Genomic DNA, 16,519 nt, shown 5'->3' on the forward strand with positions numbered 1-16,519 from the left:
TAAGGGATATATGCAGGTACTTTCTCAAATGAACAGGCACGTCAGTGCATCTGTGTATTCTGTAGGCATTCTATAGACAAAAACCACTTGTCCATAAATGGACAACTTAAAGAACACCAAAATCCATAGAACCATGGAATGGTTTGGGTTGGAAGCCACATTAAAGATCACCAAGTTAAAACTCCCCTGCCATGAGCAGGGACAACTTCCACTAGACCAGGTTGCTTAAAGTCCCATGAAATCTGTCCTTAAGTCCAGTGACTTCCTCAGTGGTCTGTAAATTGTCTTGAACTATTTATGACCATTCAAGCTAAAATTTGTCAGGACAGAAAATGTTGTCAGACATCCCTAATTTCTAATCCCAGCCTCACTGCAAATTTGGTGGGTACCATTAGATGCATCTCTTGACCTCCCCCAGCCAGTGAACTAGCCTGTGAAAGGGTGTTGCCTTCCTTACTGATTGTTATAGTATTTATTTAATAATATTTATAAAGCATTTTCAAAATCATGTAAAGAATTCATGCTATTCCAGTTTCTATTATTTTTTTATGGGTTTGAGTATTTTTTTTTAATAGAGCATGACACTCATCAGCTTTTGTACAGCAAAGTTTTCATGTGATTGGGTCAATTTTGTTTTAAGAAATTGATGCTCTTAGACAAGAAGCAGGTTCTCCTGACCTACAGTACCAGGCTGCATGCATTCCCAGTCCAGAGCAGTGCACAGTCATACTGGGCCATCTCTCCCATCTTCAGTGTCATTCTGGTTTGGAGAATAAATGGGAGCACACATGCAAGCAGTTACCTTGTTCCAGGGGTCATGAGATAACTGCATAAAACTCAGCAGGGTTATTTTTTGGCATCTTCACCATAGGAATATCTATTCTTGAAAATGTGCACTAAGTTGGCTTAAATTGATTTAGTAAATCAGTTTACTGATAGCAGGGAAATAACTGGGGTTTTAAAGTAAGGAAATTTAAAGATACAATTGCATCAGTTTAGCTAGATTGGTTCCTAAGCTGATTTTGTTGCTCCAGGTTTGGGGGTTTTGGGGTTTCTTTTTGGCATGATAAAATTTCCAAATGAGTAAGTAAAATTTCAGTTTTAGAATTAAAGTGAACTAAATTTTTCACCTCTGTAAGAGGGCTCATTTTAGGTCTCACCTATTACATTGCCCAGATAGAGACTGAAACAGTGAAACCCTGGTCCTGTTTAAGTCACATTACTTAGACTGAGCAAAACTTTTATAACTTCAAGGCTTGCATGTGTTTTTAGCCTAATTACTGCAACAGATACTTTGTTTATATAACAAGGCATGAATATAAAGTAACAACTCTCAAACTACTCTTTTGTATGCATTTCTTTGTAAAGCAAAGTTAACTGACACTTCAAAGTATCAGTACTGGATTATAAACCACATTTTTAAATAAAGCTTTAGATTTGATTAAAGTGGTAGTTTAGAGAGGCTGCAAGTCCTCAGTATCCCTGCATTGTAGGAACAATGTTGATAAAACAGCAGGAAAGTCTCCAGACTTTTTCCACATTGCATTCAGCAGCTTTGGCATAGCTTTCTCAGAAATACCAGAAACATGAACTTCCAGAGAAAAGAGATGAGAAAGGGTTACACTTTCCTGTGGAGTTTTTATTTTTTGAGCCTGCTTTGGATAAATAGATAATTTCATCCTTCGGCTCATCTCTCCTGAGTCTTTAAAAAAAAACAACAAAACAACTGTACAAGTATGGTTTTTACAGAGTGATAAAAACTACATCAGAGATGAGCAGCAAAAACAGAAATAAAATTATCTCGTTCCTTCAATCCCAGGACAGTTTTCCTTTTGTTAAATTTAATTTCACTGAGGGAAACTGGGAGGTGTTTTCGGTTTGGTTTTTTTCTGTTTGGTTTTGGATTTACTTTTTGTTCAGTTCATCAAGGTGACTTGAAAGCTGCACCCTGGGACTCTGGGAAAACCAGCTTGTGAGCAACACTGCCTGCTGAAAAATACTGCATGGTTCTGTTTTCACAGCTGCTGGAGCCTGACATGGAGGTGGTGCTTTCCCTTCTGTATCCTGTTTTGGGGATGCAGGAGAGGCCAGGATGTTTCCCCCCAGCAGATCCTCATCCCTGATCCAGGCTCAGTGAAGCCAAAGGGATGAAACAGAGGTGTTTGCAAATAAAACCTCTTCCAACTTGCCTAAAAACTTGTTGAGCATCATTTGTAATGTTTATTTCTTCCCTCCTGTTGGCCCGTTCAGTGCACGGATCCATGCAGAGCAAGCATCTCCCTCCCAGCTGAAGGACTTGCCAAATGCTAATTGACTGTTAAAAACATTCACATCAGGGTACAAACATTGTGCAGCTTTGCTGGCAGGGACCAGCAAGTTACTCCTCAGGCTGCTGCAAGCCAAGCTCCATAGGTCTGGGAACATGATGCCCCAACTCAAGTGGTAGAATAAACATGGCTTTGGCTTTTTGAAGTGCTTTCCACTTCCTCTCATGGACTCAATTCAACATTCTTTAATAAATAACCTTCTTTTCATAATTCTGTTTCCTAAATGGTACCTCAGTTCATCAGCCATGAAATAAAAAAGGTTCCCCCAAAAAATTGCTTGACAAAGACGTTTTTTAGAAATAGTTCATGCCCATTGTTGCCCCTCTGGGATTTTTGTACCCAATTTGAAAGTCTCACAATTAATTTTAAAAAATAATTTTAGATACTTTTTTCACCTTCTTTCTTACCACATATTTACAAGGTGCATCAAGTCTGGCTTTGGGCAATCAGAGTGTTTCAGATCCCAATTCTCATGCAGAGAAGCATTTAAGCTCATAGCTCTTTAAGCACATGAGCAGCTTTACTGAAACCAGTAAGCCTGATCACGTGCATAAACTCTCAGTGAGAGTGTCATACAGCAGTAACCAAGCATGAAAGTGAGAAGCAGGGATGAGAAAACTTTCTTTGCCTGAAGCACATGTTTGGCATTACAACCGAAGAGACAGTGAGAAAAACACAAAGGAGCAAAAACAAGAGGTCTTCAGTTTCTATTGAAATCCTTTGCTTTCTTACTGAACTCCTCTTCTTTGGGTCTATGCGTAGTAGATATATCCCAGTGGTAGTTGAAAAATCCCCATCTGTGACAAGATGTGAAGTTAAAGTACAAAAGTAAGAAAACCACCAGAACCTTATCCCAACATCTTTACATCCAGAGGATGAATTTTCCTTATCAAGGTAACATTTTTTCACACAGCTCTGGCAGGCTGTCTGTTATCCAACACTAAAACAGGCAGAAAAGCCGCTTGGCTAGAGGTAGCTTAGGGTGAAGTCAGAGACCGCAGGCAGTGATTCATCTGCTGTAAATGCTAAAGAGTCAGAAAAGGTGATGTGCTGAGTACTGTGACACATAGACACCCTGCACTGTATTTCTAGTAGCCTAGGCTCAGTCCATGGCTGGGCTCTCTGTGTTCCCTTGGTTGCATTAGGCATTAGTCAGACAATTATATTATATATGAGTCAAGACAATTTAAATAGGCATGTGTCAGAGAAACCATTTTCCAAATAGTTTATTTCATTATCTGAATTGATCTAATCTGTGCATTTGTTTGGATAATAACTACTTCTTAAAAAAATAAAATGTGTTTGTATGGCCAAAATATGTTGGTGCTAGAAAAGCACCAACAAAGAAAAACATGTTTCCAAAAAGGGATCGGTATGATTTCAATATACATGAGGACAATGTGCAAAGAAGGTGAGCTGCGACTCTTGCCTCTGAAACTTGCTGTTACTCAGGTAAAGCCTATTTGGGCTGCAGAATTTAAGTTCATAAAATAAGACTGATGATATTACTTGCAGTTATTTTTATGGAGTCCTTGCTAGGGAGTTGATACAAACAGATGGGGTAATGCTTGCACTAATTTTGTATTCCATCTCTTAAAACAGCTTTGATCTTGTTACCATTGGTGGAATCTCCATTATCCTGCACTTTGAGCGGGCTCCCTTCATCACCCAGGAGCACACGCTGTGGTTGCCGTGGGATCGCTTCTTTGTGATGGAAACCATAGTCATGAGGCACGAAGAGAATGAGATCCCAAGCTGTGACCTCAGTAACTTCGCCAGGCCCAACCCTGTGGTCTCTCCATCTCCGCTCACTGCTTTTGCAACTTCCTGCTCAGAGAAAGGTCCTATTGTTCCTGAAATCCAGGTATGAACAGTCTGAGCTGAGGGACAATAACTCATAACATGGTAACATGGTTTGGGTTGGGAGAGACCTTAAAGATTATGTGTTTCCAACCCCCTTGCCATAGGCATGGACACCCTCCATTAGACCGGGTTGATCAGAGCCCCATCCACGCTGGCATTGAATTGGGATTGGGGCACCCACAATTTCTCTGGGCAACCTCTGCCAGTGCCTCCTCATCCCCATCTTGGTTTTGTGCTTCTTTTGACAGCTTTGAGCAACACAAATGCAACTATTCTCCCGCCTTCCTAACAAGAAGCATTCCTCATTTGTTACCCCATTTTTCAGACATTTGACAGGAGCACTCACTCCCAAGCACTCGCTTTACCAGATTTCTTTTCTCTTATCCCTGAGAGATTGAGGCAAAGCACTTGTGACTGACAGCACGTGAGCTGGGACCCTTGTGTGACTGACAACAAGCCCTTGGTCAGCCCTTTGGCATTCAACATAGCCAGTACACCAGGCTGATGGCCTTCCTCTGCTCTAATGCCTGTCTTCTGTTCAGGAGCAAATTCCACCCACAAGGCACTATGAACCTTGCTGGTGGAGTGTTGGAGTGAACTTCCTCATGGTTAGAAGTCACATCCCCCCCGATTCTACACAGCTGCTGAAACATGCAGTCAGCCAGCAGATGGGTGAGAAGGGGCCTGCCTGCAGAGCTCGTCAGTTTTATTACATTTCATGACATTTGGAATAGATGAGCAGGGTGAGAGGGTTACCTTTCATTTCTCATCCCCATTTTCCGTTTTTTTTTTTTTTTGAGGAAGCATGAGTCAGATAAAGAACCTTAACAATATGCTGTGGCTTCAAACTATTTTGTCAAATGGAAAGTTGTGTTTTAAACTGAATAGTCCAAAGAACCAAATTAACAATTTTCCTTAAAAACACTAATTCTGTTGAAACATATGAATGTAGCAGTATTCAACCTTTGCTATCTTGGACATGTTGTTCTCTGGATTTTATATGCCAGTGTTCAGCATGTCCTGAGTATTGCTTTTAGTGACAATAATCTGTCAAGGCGGAAATAATAACGAGTGTAGAGACAAATTGTGTGCTTCCGGCGTGACTCCATTGGGGTTGCAGTACCATTAATGAGGAAAGAGGTAACTTTATACCTTCTAATTTTAATAAACCAGGTGCTAAACCCAGCAACAAATAAAGTTAGTGGTGTCTTTACCTTTCCCTCTGGACCAAGTCTTATGATCCTTTCTCACACTAATTTCCAATTACCATCACCATGTTTGTCCCAGCATAATTACTAATTAAGTCCTGTATCTTGTAAAGTCCGTCATGTTATAAATTCTTGGTTCAGAATGTTGTTTTCCACATCTTTTTATTAAATAAACAAACACCATGAAAAGTAATGGTCAGTGCTGCCTGGGAAAAAGCAAATGTCTGATACAGTGCAACTATGATCATAACTTCAGTCATTATTTGGTACCACAGACACCTTCCAGTAGACCAGGCTACTCAGAGCCGCATCCAACCTGACTTTGAGTCTTTCCAGGGATGGGGCAGCTACCATCTCTCTGGGCAACCTGTGTCAGTGTTTTACCACCCTCGTTGAAGATATTTAGTTCCATTTGAAATGTCCTGATGATATCCTGCTTGGCTTCCAGCTGCCAATCCAGAATGATCCCACTGTCAGTGTCCTGCGTTATATCTTCTGAATCCTTGTGAACATCAGACCACTTGGACATCTCAAATCCCACTAGACACCTGTAGTTATGGAGTCTAATACATAAGAAAGATTAATTTTGATATTACAAGGAGCTCATATGCAGTTGTCTGGGTATGTGCCAAATATCCAAGCTCCCATTTAAGCAGACAGAAATCTAATCAGTACATCAGTGGAGCCTACACATCATTTAAGCTGACCACCCTGAAGCTTTCTGGTTCTCACCAATGGTATCAGTTATATTCCACTGACTAAAATTGATGTTTACATGCCTACCTCACATGGGCATATTTATAAGTTCACATTTGGATTTACATGGTTAAACTGGAATTGAATCCTACTTTTAAGTTTACAAGGCAACACCAGCCTTCTAAAGAGTCTTTCTGTATATGGTGTTAGTTGTAGGGAAGACCTAAAAGAGCAGTTCAGAGGAGACACCTAACTTAGGTTCCTAAGTTGAAAGAAGATGCATCCTGTACATTATGAACACAGTGCTTTTCTGTGTGCCATATGTCTGAGCAAAACCTGTAAATCAATATTCCACCTCAAATATTGACAGGTGAAGGTTAGCAGAGTTTGTGTTACATGAGTTTACAAGAGAATCTGATTTGTAGCAAAGTCCTGACTGTACTGCAGTTCAGAAATGGACTACTTTTCATTTCTATACTGGATGTACCTACAATAAGAAATAACCTAGCTGTCCATTGCTGCAGCTGCATTTTATAATACACAGTTCTCAGCAGGGAAATGTTAAATATAAAAGGTGTGAGCACATAGCTGGGAGGAGATGACAAGCAGAAATCAGGGCTGGTAAAGAGATTTTGACAAGTGGGTAGACAAGAACCTCATGAGCTCCAACAAAATAATGCAGAAATACATGCAGTGCTCTCTACCTGGATGCATTCAAAAACATAGTAGTGCATTTTTAATATTTGATTCAGGTGCCTATAGACAGATCTGAGGCCATTCAAGATGCCCTGAAGTGTCCCTTCAGGTGTCCAGCTGTAGCTTCAGAAAGGCAGAGATGTCAGAAAGGTCCATGTCAGAGTTGTCATACCCTTGCAGAAGTTTTGGATACCATGGAACATTTCAAAAGCACTGGATGTCTATGTTAAGGCCCCTGAATCAGACTCTAAATGTTTTCCCTTTTTAAAATTCGCTCTGAGCATCTTACAAAAAAAAAAAAAAATACACTGACTGTTCCTTGACTGTCTGCTGGTAGACTGAAGAGTGGCTGTAAGAGACATGTGTAACTCCAGCACACAGAAACAAGATTTTCTATCTTGTCTCATGCAAAGAGTAGAAAAATTGCTACTAAGACAAGAACAGATCAACACCACAGAGCCAAGAGAACATGACAGTGAAAATTGCTACCCTGTGTAAATCCCCAGTAAGCCTGAAGAAGCAGCTCTTCTGCCTGCCCAGCCTCATGGCTGGACCTCTTTAAAAGATCAGATTATACTGGTTAGTCTGGGATAAATTCTAAGAGTCTTTCTCAAGGCCTGCAATCACAGCATATGAATGTGACTGGACCAAGCAGCAATTATCAAATAGAAATAAAAGCACAATTTAGCTTGTTACTTGTAGCACATTCAGATTATTTCAAAGCTTGTTTTTCCCCTTTTCTCTCACTGATATCCTACTGAATTATATACCCCCCTACCAGTGCCGTGTTTTGTTGCTAGTTTGTCACCATTTACAAACTATAAATATATTTTGAATCACCTGAATTACTATTTGAACTCTCTCTTCAAGCAGACATCTTTAAACACAGCCCCTTGTGCTGCTCAGTGCCTTGGCAGCATTGAGTTGACCTTTTCTTTGGAGTGGTAGACAGCAGAGATAGATCAGGACAGAGAGAAATAATTACTTTTGACAAGGATCTGAAACAGACTTTCCAAATAGTATCTCCACAATAATTATTTTGTCTGTTTTTATCCTAATGAGGTTACATAATTGATCCAAGGGACTACCCTTACTTCAGTTTGGCTCAGCTGGTCTCTGCTTGAGCCTGGTCCCCATCCAGCTTGTTGCTGGTCTCATAAAATGTATTTTTAAAATCCTGGGTTTTCCCAGTTCTGTCATATTTCAGCCTCCTAAGCACTGAGATATGTAAATTAAAAAGACTGCATTAGAGAAGGTAAATATTTATAAGCACAGTGGAATAGGACTTTAACTGCTGGATGTGTCCATTTTCAAGTGCTGTAACACTCAGTCTTTTAGTTATCACTTCAAAAAGTGTTGGGCCTCAGATAACATCTCAGAAGAGGTGTTTTTGGGGGGCAGATTATAAGATTTGTCAATTTTGATAACACTAACCAGAAAACCTGTAAGAGTTGAGAAACTCACTATACCAGGGAAGTTTTCTGCTCCCAGATAGAAGGACCTGGGTGTAGGAATGGCATAACTTGGAAGGCACAAGGATCATGGAATCCCAGAATCTCCTGAGTGGGAAGGGACCCATAAGGACCCTTGAGTCCAGCTTCTGGCCCTGCACAGGACACCCCAAGAATCTCACTGTGATAGATGTGATCCTTTCCTGATGGGTGGATCTCTTGACCCACCTGCCTTCAAGCTTCCTTGCCTTTAATATTCAGGAAGATTATTATTGCTAGGGAAGTATTTTCCAAGCTCATTTAGGATCCAGCTCACTGAAGAACTTCAGAAGTGGCACAGGAGAGAACTGTGCCAGCTGTGACCTTTTAACACATCTGATTAGCAAACCAGGCTTCCCAGCTCACTGATAAGCTTCTACCTTCATTTTCCAATCTTCTCCAGAGGTTGCTGACTTGTGCCAAAAATGTCCAAGTTGGGTGCTTAACCAAGAGTGAAGTTTTCTTGAACGTGACATTTTTTTTTTTTTCTCCTAAGATTTTTTTATTAGCATTTTGCATGGAAAGGTCAGCACAGTGTCAGGGATATACTTGTATCATTTTCCATAAACTTTCCAAGCATTTCTCCATAAAAAAAAAAAAAAAATAAAAAATTTTAAGCTCTGATGATATTTTAGCAGGTAAATTAGCTGAAAATCCCATCTTTATTGAGAATTCTCTGTTCTCAAAGCAGAAAAATCTTTCCCTGATGTTTCTTTCAGTCTTTTCTGAGGTTTTGTACTGTAATGGGTACCTGTTCAGTAACTGTCCCAGTCAGTCAGAAATACTTATGGCTGGAGGAGAAAATTAAGCAACTCACTTAGAATACAGAGGAGTTTGGAAAAGAAAGAGAAGGAAGAATGCAAGGGAAGGGAAAGGAGTCATAGGTGGTAGGTCAGGCCAACAATTTTATCACTTAAGTAAGAAGGAAAGGAATTCTATGCACGTACCAGAGTAAGTAGGAGCAAATGTGAGGTCAGAAAATAAGGACAAGAATACCGATTTTAAAAAAGGCTAGAGGTAGATAGTAGATCAGGTAGAGAGGGTCAGAGGGGAGGTAGGAGAGGAGCAGTTTCAAAGGAGAGATGGGTAAGTCAGAGAAGGGAGAGTGGAATCAGGATTCACTCATGTCTTAGAGAGAATTGCATGTTATGCTCAGGACCAGGAAACATCTTTAAGGCCAAGTAGGGCATGATATTTTACTGGGAAAAGGAAGCCGAGAGATAAAAATTAGAGGCCTCTAAAACCTATGATGATAAAAGACAGAAAATGGAAACTAAACTGATGGGCTGTAATTATCTGAGATCCCAGGCTCTTTTCTCCATGGGTCCTGGTACTCCTTTTAAGAGTGGGTCCCTTTGTAAGCAGACTTAATGTGACACTTTGTTCTCATGTTCTCCCATGTAACAGAGATGGAGAAGGTGGGAGGCATTCCTTAGCTTCCAGAAATAAGTTACATATATGATTTCATACTTGATACCTACTAGGTGCCTTTTTAGACATGCCTGCCAGAGCTTTTATACAGGTGTGTTTGATAAATTACAGCTTCACTGCCTTTTCCTGTCTGCTCTCTGCTGATTTAACACCTCGTGGATTGCTTTTCCACAGGCTCTACAAGAGGAGATTAACGTTTCTGGCAGTAAAATAAAAGTGAGTTACCTGAGCAGTCGCACAGCTGGCTACAAATCAGTGCTGAGGATCAGCATGACCCACCCCACCATCCCCTTCAACCTCATGAAAGTCCATCTCATGGTGGCCGTCGAGGGACGCCTCTTCAGAAAGTGGTTTGCAGCAGCTCCGGACCTGTCCTACTATTTCATCTGGGACAAGACAGATGTCTACAGCCAGAAGGTGTATGGGCTCTCAGAAGCCTTCGGTAAGTGACTCTAGGGTTTGTACCTCCTTTTAAAAGCAGCCAAGTGGCAGTGATAGACCTTGTCCTAGATCCGTATGGTCTGACTGCAGACACAAAATGGTCCTTGCAGATTCTCTGCAGCACTTGTTCCCCAGCAGACAAATCACAGAATAGTTTGGGTTGAAAGGGATCCTAAAGACCATTTTGTTCCAATGCCCCAGTCATGGGCAGGGCTGCCACCCATTAGATTGGGTTGCCCAGAACCCTATCCAACCTGGCCTTCAACACTTTCAAGGACAGAGTACAAATGCTAATCTGTTCTCTGGCTCATGGCCCAGCACGTACATCCCGAGCTGCTCCCACTGTATTCATACAGAAGGAATTAACTGGGACTAGAAGCATTTCACTGTCTCTCACCTATAGCCAAAAACTGTCGACACTGCTTTGAAAGGAATCCCTAAAACAGAGCCCTTATTTCCACTGCTCCTTGTACCTGACCTTCAGGACCAGTCTAATCTTAGTTTCCCCTTCGTTACCCATTCAAGAATGCCATCCCATACTGGGTGTTTAGTGAGCAGAGGTAATGCAGTGATTGCTTCCCAACTGTCAACACCCAGTGGACATTGTTACTGGTCTTCAACTGAGTCTAGACTAGACCTTTCAGGCTGCCAGGAATTTATATCAGCAAATGGGAGAGATCCCAAATTAGCAAATACAGCTCCTTTTGACAGAAGGATGGTTCACTGATGCCTCATAGGTCAACTGAAGATAAGTTTTTTTAGAGCAATTGCAGGGTGCCTGGTTTTCCAGGAATAAGAATAGGTGCCTTCCTCATCTCACTCAGGTTCATCTGCCTTGAGCAGGCTGCATGATACACCTTGCTGAGCCTTACCCAGTTTGGAAACCACATTGAGAAATGTGTCCTGGTAGCCCCAAAGGACTCTGTGTGCATGCTCTATAAGATGCTAGATCATCAGTGGGCCCTGGAGTACTCCGTGAAACAGCTCTGCAGCTCCAGAGTACCCAAGCAGGTCTGAAGACATCAGCATTCATGCCTTCAATAATTCCCACCTCCAGAATAGTGGAAAATATTGACCTTTCATATCCGAACTTGCATCTTTTTCTGATACAGTCTGCAAAAGGCTATGTTTGATAGTGAATCCTGAATTCTCTCAGCACTCAGCACTTTTCAAAGAGGCTAGTAAACTTGGAGGATCAGACTTTTTTTTTTTTCTATGTAGTAAGAAAAAAAAAATCTATGTAATTGCTTTTCATTTGTGTGGAACTTGCAGTTCTGCTCTGCTTCAGCTATAAAGATTAGAAGAAAAGCAGACCAATGAAAATGGTCCTGCTTCTTCTGAGAAAATTGTAAAGGAATCATTGTTCTGTCAAAAACATGATTTTCCTTCTGCTAACATAATTTTAAGCAACTCCAGAGTGTTCAGCAGAGTTACTCCTGAAAGGCTCTGATTAGACATCACGGCAAGCAAACTTTGGACATTAACAATGACCACAAGTCAACCTGGCTGAGACTGCTGCCTCTGAGTGACTCCCTGCCCCATGCATGAATTGCACAAGTCTTTGCCTTCTAAGAAAGATTATGATCAAGACCAAGATCCTGGCATGTACTCTTTGATCAAAGAAAATAGGAGTAAAATTCTCTTATCTGAGAGTCCAGCAGTGGTCTACACTCTCAAATCATAGAATATCCTGAGCTGGGACTCACAGAGATCAAGTCCCAATTCTAATATCCATTGTTTTAAAATATATAATTAAAACTGTGTCTTTTAAATTTTTAGCACATTTGCCAAACATCTACAGTAGCATTGATCTTTTTAAGTGCAGGATAGACTTTTAAGAGAAAAAAATTAGAATTGTGGATTATGAGGATGACATTTTCAATTAAATCAGCAATTTTCTGTAGAAATGCTCTTACTCCTTCTCAGTTGTGACTCTGTGCTGGCACTGCATTTCTGGGTTACTAATCTAAGTCTTTTGTTTCTCTCTTGTTCACAGTTTCAGTAGGTTATGAGTATGAATCCTGTCCAGACTTAATCCTGTGGGAGAAGAGGACAGCTGTGCTTCAGGGTTATGAAATTGATGCTTCCAAACTTGGAGGATGGTCCCTGGACAAACACCATGCCCTCAACATACAAAGTGGTATGTTGTCTGTGACACATAAGAGGAATAATAAAGCATCCGAGATCCAGTTGTTCCTTATCATTAAGAATTCAAGGAAAGGAAAGGAAAGAAACCTGACCAACACATGTGCTCTCTCATGTATTTTACTAACAAATTATTTCTAGTAACCTACATTTAGAAGCAATTTGGTGTGCAAAATGTAAAATAATCTGGCCATCATGAAGTAGTTGAATGTCAGCCCAACTTTGTAGTGTTGTAAAAGAAGGGTATTAACTAGGAAAATATTCCTAAAATAACAAAGAGAAGCCTATTCAGATCGGAGCTGTCACTAAGCATAAATCCAGCCAGAGGCATCTTCCAATGTGCCAAGTGAACTTGCAGAACAAGAGGCTTCATGGGTCCTAAGGGAGAATGGAAGGTTCCAGAGTTCTTGAGGACTGCTGAGGACTGCAGTAGGGAGACTTAAAAGAGGATCAGAACATGTTCAAAGGTGGAAGCATTGTGTCCCTTTGGATAACAGTGATATGGGAGCAAACATCTAATTCAGCCCACATCACTGCTGAGAGCACAGCGCTTAAAAGGGAAATAGACAGAGCTCCTCTAAAACTTTGCAGATGAAACATTTCTCTAGAGAATGTCCTATGGTCTTCCTGGCCCTTACTTTTCCATGAGCTACATAATTTCTTTTTTTTTTTTTATCTGGTAGGCTGCAAATTACAGGGCAAGGAGGAACAGACAGAGCAGGTAAAAATTCATAAGATGCTCAAAAGTGTATTTCATTCAAAGATAAGGACAGTCTTGTTCTCCCTACATATTTTCCTTCTGCAGGAAATGTAATGGGTCTAAAAAAAATACTTGATTCAAAAAAGAGGCTCCTCTTTTGGACCTATCGCAGAACAATACTATGAAAGATGATAAACCTTCTGGCTATTTAACAGATTCCCCAGCTGGCATGCAGCATTGCCAGTTTGTGCTCCCTTTGGTCTCAGTCTCCCTGTTTCTTTAATTTCCATAATACTGTTCTCTCTCTCTCTCTAGGCATCTTGCATAAAGGAAATGGGGAAAACCAGTTCATTTCCCAGCAGCCGCCTGTAATTGGAAGCATTATGGGCAACGGCCGCAGACGGAGCATTTCTTGTCCAAGCTGCAATGGTCTGGCAGATGGTAACAAACTCCTGGCTCCTGTTGCCCTAACATGTGGGTCTGATGGAAGTCTTTATGTTGGAGATTTCAACTACATCCGAAGGATCTTTCCCTCTGGCAATGTCACCAACATACTGGAGCTGAGGTACTCTGTGCTGAATGTGGGCGTTAGAGTAATGCTCTTAAGTTCTGCAGAAATTCTATGTACCCAAAAGAAAAATGAGCAAAACTCTTAAAAAGAAAGCAAACAACACAGCAAAACAGAGAAAAAGCTGTCTGGATCTGCCTCTTCTGCAACTCTGCTGACTTTGATTTACACCAGAGAAACACAGGTCTAGCAAGTTCTTCCAGAACTGAATCACATGCCAAAACTATTGACACATTTCTGTGCTGCTAAATCAGGCTGTGCTGATGTCTGCCTTTTCCTGTAGTCAGAAACCATTGGGAATGCTGAAAATTAACAAGCAGCCTCTGAGATAACCTAAACTTGGAAGGACACGGCACTGATATGTAGAGGTGAATCAGGACTGATAATCACTCATAACTTAGACAAGATGATCATTGAAGGCAGTCACAAACTGGGGGTTTTCTAGTTGTTTTTTGAGGGGACAGCTGTAGCAGCCCCCTTCAGTTCCCAACTGAGCAGCAGTGTCGGGCTGAACATGGAGATGGGGAGAGTCTGTAAGTAAGTGGAGAATTTCCTTCTAATGCCAGAAAGCAAAGGAAAAAATATACCAGGAGAAATAACGAGGAAGGGGCAGAAACATCCATTAAAAACAATGAAGCAGAGGGAACAGTATGATTTGTCACAAGTTCTGAGAAAATGGAATAAATTGTGACTGAACCAAATTTCAAATTGAACTCACTGTGGATATTTTTACTATCTAAAATTTCCACAGCAAATACATCTATCCACTTCAAAGCAATGGGGCCTGTTTCTGGGCTTTGCGTGGCCAGACAAGCCTCACTCCAGGAAAGTCAGATACAATTAAGGGAGTATTCCTGAATGAGTCTTCTGTGCTTGACAGGCCTGAACTCAGGTCCTGAGAAAGTGAGAATTTTCCAAAAAGTAAGACCATCCCTCCTCAGATTTAATATCCCCTGCTGCTGAGGACAAACATAATACTGCATTTCTGCAAGCCAAATTTGTGCAAGATCCCCTTAGTCCCTCGTGCACAAATATGCCACAGTCATTAGACCTTGCCAAAAGTCTTATTTGGCACTCAGAACCATCCTTGTAGATCATGGTGTATGGGAAAAAAAAAATCCAGACAGCCCCCAGAAGGCTGGCTCTTAGAGAATAGCTGCCTTGGTATGTGCACCTCAGAGGGCTGGGGCACCTTTCAAGTAAGGAAGCAAGAACCTCATTTTTGCTATTCTGCTCCATGATACATGAGAACATAATATCTCTCATGTTTGTAAGGTGGGAAGCTGGGATAAACCTTCAGACCTGGTCCTCGTTAAGAGTGTAATATCCTTCCAGTGCCAGAAAGTTATTTTAATGACCAAAGGTAAGATTTCCAGAAGAGCCTAGGTGAGCCCAAATCCCATTGCAACGGAGTAGGATTAGTATCTCTTTCCCAGAAGTACAATTTCGAAAACCCAATCCCTGTTTCATTGTCAGTGGAAATACCAGACCAAACAGAGGTTTTGCAAAGTATTTCCTCATTGGGGAAGAGAAAATTGGAAGCCTTGACAGTGTAGCCTTGCTGGCTGTTGTGTAGAGCCACAGAGTTAAATTTACTCCAGAGTTAAATCTGCTGCAGCGATTGCTGCTTCATATGTGCAAACACTCAGGTTACTGGATCTAATGAACATTTCTTCACTCTGGTGTGCTGTAAAGTGGGTTCAGATGTCGGCTGGTTAAAAGCTGTGGAGGAAAGTCTTTGCTTATGGACTAAATGGAGTTTGCTTGTGTCTTTTCAAATCAGCATCTCCTATGAGATTAATACCCTCACTATTTGTCTCCGAGGTTTGTTTGCAGGGGTGGCTTTGGAGTGTAGTGTTCTGGAAAGCAAATGCTGCATTGTGGGTTGCAGAGAGCTGCAGCTGGGTGTGTAACTTAAATCTATGAAAAATGTCCAGCTCAGCATAATTTCATTCCTCTTGGCTGGAATTCAAGAGGTTACAGCAATGAACTGCCACCTGTAACTGTGCAAATCTTAAGTTACCTTTGTAAATCACATGGTGTTGCTTTGACTGAGGGTGAAAAAAACTGTAAAGGTATCTGCATCTACATCTTTTTAGCTCAGTGCTGCATTGAATGATAGATAAAGTCTGATGGTCCTATCTCTTGTGTGAGTGAAAAACTCCAAGCAGGTGAGATCACACTTCCTTTGTGATATGTGGCGGTATATAAGTGAGCTCACTGCCAAGTAATATCCAATATAAAATACATCAGTGTCATTCCAGCTAAGTCTTTATTTATTATTGCATTGTGTGATATAGTTACTGTCAAGTTTTCAATCTGCTAATAATGCATCGAACTGAGCTGCTAACTCCTCATTCTTTCTTCTATTCCCTGCTTTCCTGTCTTCTGTCAGAAATAAAGATTTCAGACATAGGTAAGCCAACCAGTGGAGAATTCTTATGCTGCTCCCTGTCTTGTTGCATGTTGTTACACAGTGAGCCACAAGTGCCATTTCCAGATGATTCGATAGCAAATGAAGCTGGCGTGATTAAAACTGACGTAGGCAATCAGTCATCAGAACTGGGAGCCATTAATCACAATGTGAGCCATGCAAGCTTCTGCATGAGCTGTTATAGCTGGAGACAGGGGAACTACAGGCAGGAGAAACAGGGTAACAGGAGGAGGAGGGGGGAAGAAAAATGGGCGGGAATTAACCAAGAAGGTAGAATGGGAACAGCATCAGGATACAGGTCACTGGAACAACTAGGAGGGAAAAACAATTTTCATACGGTGAAAAGTCTTCATTTGAGTTTGGGAGGGGTTTAACAGACAATAATGAAGATCCCTATGTGCCCCAGCATCACCTACCCAGGGAAGTTAGTTTTTGTAACATTTTTCAGTCTGAGCTTTCATAGAGATTTGACACGTGAAAGTCTGTCAGACTCAAATAGGAGGTAGTGCAAGTCAGAACC

At 41.2% G+C, this 16,519-nt stretch overlaps 1 protein-coding gene across 1 annotated transcript in view; it reads left to right on the forward strand.

Moving 5' to 3' along the window:
- The window catches only part of TENM4 (teneurin transmembrane protein 4), a 349,338-nt gene that overhangs the window by 272,964 nt on the left and 59,855 nt on the right, over nucleotides 1–16,519 (forward strand). Inside the window, exons 17-21 of the mRNA XM_058863767.1 lie at nucleotides 3,930–4,191; nucleotides 9,886–10,153; nucleotides 12,149–12,292; nucleotides 13,313–13,562; nucleotides 15,961–15,981. Coding sequence (XP_058719750.1) covers nucleotides 3,930–4,191; nucleotides 9,886–10,153; nucleotides 12,149–12,292; nucleotides 13,313–13,562; nucleotides 15,961–15,981 — 945 coding nt within the window. The remainder of the gene's footprint in view (nucleotides 1–3,929; nucleotides 4,192–9,885; nucleotides 10,154–12,148; nucleotides 12,293–13,312; nucleotides 13,563–15,960; nucleotides 15,982–16,519) is intronic.

The sequence above is a fragment of the Poecile atricapillus genome, chromosome 1 (assembly GCF_030490865.1).
Source record: "Poecile atricapillus isolate bPoeAtr1 chromosome 1, bPoeAtr1.hap1, whole genome shotgun sequence".
In the NCBI taxonomy this organism is placed as follows: Eukaryota; Metazoa; Chordata; class Aves; order Passeriformes; family Paridae; genus Poecile; species Poecile atricapillus.